The sequence below is a fragment of the Tachysurus fulvidraco genome, chromosome 3 (assembly GCF_022655615.1).
Source record: "Tachysurus fulvidraco isolate hzauxx_2018 chromosome 3, HZAU_PFXX_2.0, whole genome shotgun sequence".
NCBI classification, from domain to species: Eukaryota; Metazoa; Chordata; class Actinopteri; order Siluriformes; family Bagridae; genus Tachysurus; species Tachysurus fulvidraco.
This window is the reverse complement of record NC_062520.1, coordinates 29,128,891-29,131,524: the sequence shown is the minus strand read 5'-3', so window position 1 is coordinate 29,131,524 and position 2,634 is coordinate 29,128,891. Positions and strand designations below refer to the sequence as shown.

The 2,634-nt window shown below is 43.2% G+C and overlaps 1 protein-coding gene across 1 annotated transcript in view; it reads right to left on the bottom strand.

Moving 5' to 3' along the window:
* Nucleotides 1–841: 841 nt before the first annotated feature.
* Nucleotides 842–2,634, bottom strand: part of cdkal1 (CDK5 regulatory subunit associated protein 1-like 1) — a 185,911-nt gene continuing 184,118 nt past the window's right edge. Inside the window, exon 15 of the mRNA XM_047810996.1 lies at nucleotides 842–1,470. Within this exon, the coding sequence (XP_047666952.1) occupies nucleotides 1,318–1,470 (153 nt within the window). The 3' untranslated portion in view covers nucleotides 842–1,317. The remainder of the gene's footprint in view (nucleotides 1,471–2,634) is intronic.

Here is a 2,634-nt window from a genome sequence, read left to right as displayed (position 1 = left end):
GAACCTCCACAGTTTCCCGTTGAGGCAAAATCCATTAGGAATGTGGTCATGATGGTTCTCTGTATTTATTTAGAAATTGTTTGTCATTGTTGTTGCATCATTCCTGAGCAATTCACGAGATCACGGAAATATTTCATCTAAAGCCCTATTCGGATGGGATTAGTTCTACGTAGGGACGTGCAGTAATGCAATTTTACCTCAGGACTCGTCTGTAATATTAATTGGCCAATTCGCACGGGACAAGACATCTCAGTAACACTAGCAGAAGTGGGAGGGGTAACTCGCTTTACGCACCACAGTAGCCTCCTTGTCGTCATGTGCGTATGACGTCGCTTCCTGTTATCACGTGCGCAAACAGACAACATGGCGCCTCCATGCTTGCAAAATGTGCCAAACTTTTAAACAGGAAATGACAGAATTTTACCGTACATATTTACAGCGGGTCTATTCGGACGGGATTAGTATTTTACCTGAGGTAATTTTTCCGGACCTTTTTACAGAAGGTAAAAGTCGCAGTAATCTTTACTGACATTGTCCGTAATGATTACCAAGATGGCGCATTCGGACGGGACTAAAATCACTGAGAAGTTCTGGTAATAATTACTTTACCCCCCACGTCCCCATGTAGAACTAGTCCCGTCTGAATAGTGCTTAAGACATCCATAAACATAACAGAGCAGTCATCTAAAACCGATCTGACTCAATCAGGTTAACTCCATCATTTCTTTTTTGAAATATTTTTAAGAGAAATGTGTAAACCCCCCCTTCCCCCCCATAAAACAAAAACAAACAAAACACACAAGTTACATTTCACTAAAACGGACATTCCAGAAGGCAGGGACGAGAGTATGGAGTTTGGTTTAATAAGGTTGATGGAGACGAAAAAAAAAAAAAAAAAACACTTCAGAAGAAGAAGACAAAAAAAACCAAACCAAAAAAAAAAAACACATCGACTTTAAAAGCAAAATAAAAAAGAAAATAAAAACCCAAACAGACATGAATGGTGTTTTCAGGATGTCCTTGTAGCTTCATTTCTAAAATGTGTGCCTTCTACGCAGAAAAAAAAAAGCTTCTGCTAATTGAATGGCGTTGAAAAAGGTTCAGAATCCTTTCTGTGTCGAAGGAGAACTTAACAATACACGCTAAAATCCTTCGGTTTGTCCTCTGTTATTTCAGCACGCTCAAAAGCTCATGAAGCACATGGCCACGGTTTGACCTCGACTCTCAGACGCTCAGCAGACACGCGGCGTTTGGCAGACTGCGGCGTTCACGCACTCGCTACACAAAATACGCCAAGCTGCGTTTCAGTGGAGTTTCTCAAAGATAAAAAAGAACTAGAGCAGCCAGCAGAGCCAGTCCTACTGAGAGCAGCGTGACGCCTTGACCATCCAGGTTCCTCCAGCAGCCAGTCAGAGCTGCTGAGGGCGTCATGGAGGCAGGGATGCTGTTCCGACTCGCAGCTTTCAGACACTGTGAAAGACAAAAATACAAAGAAATCAGAAGAAAAGAAAGAGAATGTACATCTAAGCTTCACCTTGAACACTCGTGTGCATGAGGGGATTAACTAAGCCTTCATCATCATCATCATCATGAAAGGAATCGATTGAACATGAAATCAACAATTCTACGTTTTACATTCTAATAACACCAGGTTTATTTCCTTACATACTTCAGAACATCATCATCATCATCATCATCATCATCATCATCTGTTAACTTAATGTTTTCTTGGCAGGTTTTTTTTCCCTTTCGTTTAAAAAAAAACCCCAGACATAACGACACAAACATGTGTCTAATGTTAATCAGGTCACGCTGATTTTATTCTTATATGGATGACTTATGAAAGAGAGAGTCTAGTCAAGAGACGGGTTGGTGGAAGGGGGCGGGGCTTCCTGGTGGTTTCGGCTGAGAGGTCAAATGATTCCAGACTGACGGGTTGACCGGGTCGTGTGGTGTTTTATTGGAGAGAGAGAGAGAGAGAGAGAGAGTGGTTATGCTTAGAACTCAGTAGAGGGTTGCCAGGTCTGGCGATATAAAGTATAATTTAATCAGAGGATGGGTCAGTGGACGTGGTGTTATTGGACTGTTGCTGCTCCTGAGTGGAAGAGAGTGAGTGAGGGTGTGTACGCTGGGTATCGCTGCCAGGGTTCCATCCTGATCTCTGCTTTGTTTCGGAGTTTTATTTCTGCTTCCAATCTAATAATATGGACTGGGAAAGAACCGTCAGTGGGTCCATGGGATCAAGACCAGTTTGACCCCGAGACCAAGATGAAAAGAACATTTATCCGATACTGATCTCTTCACCAGCTTGTCCAACACACCGCTCTGGGTTTAGATGAGGTACGATCCATCACCTGCCCCTGACATAAACGACCCGCGGCTTTTGTGAGGCCAGAGAAAGCGTCGGGACTCTGATCTTCTTTAATGTGTTAAGTCATTAAAGTCTCGTTTAAAACGAACAGCGTAATGGAGAGGCATCTCTAGGCAGGGCGGCCATGACACGACCCCATAATAGTTTCATTTACAGTGTGGGAAAAGGAGGGGTCCGTCTCCATCACCATTACTGACAGAGGATCAATCTGAGTGAATGCATTATGAGCTTGATGTTTCTCCCACACTGTGGCAGCAGGTGGA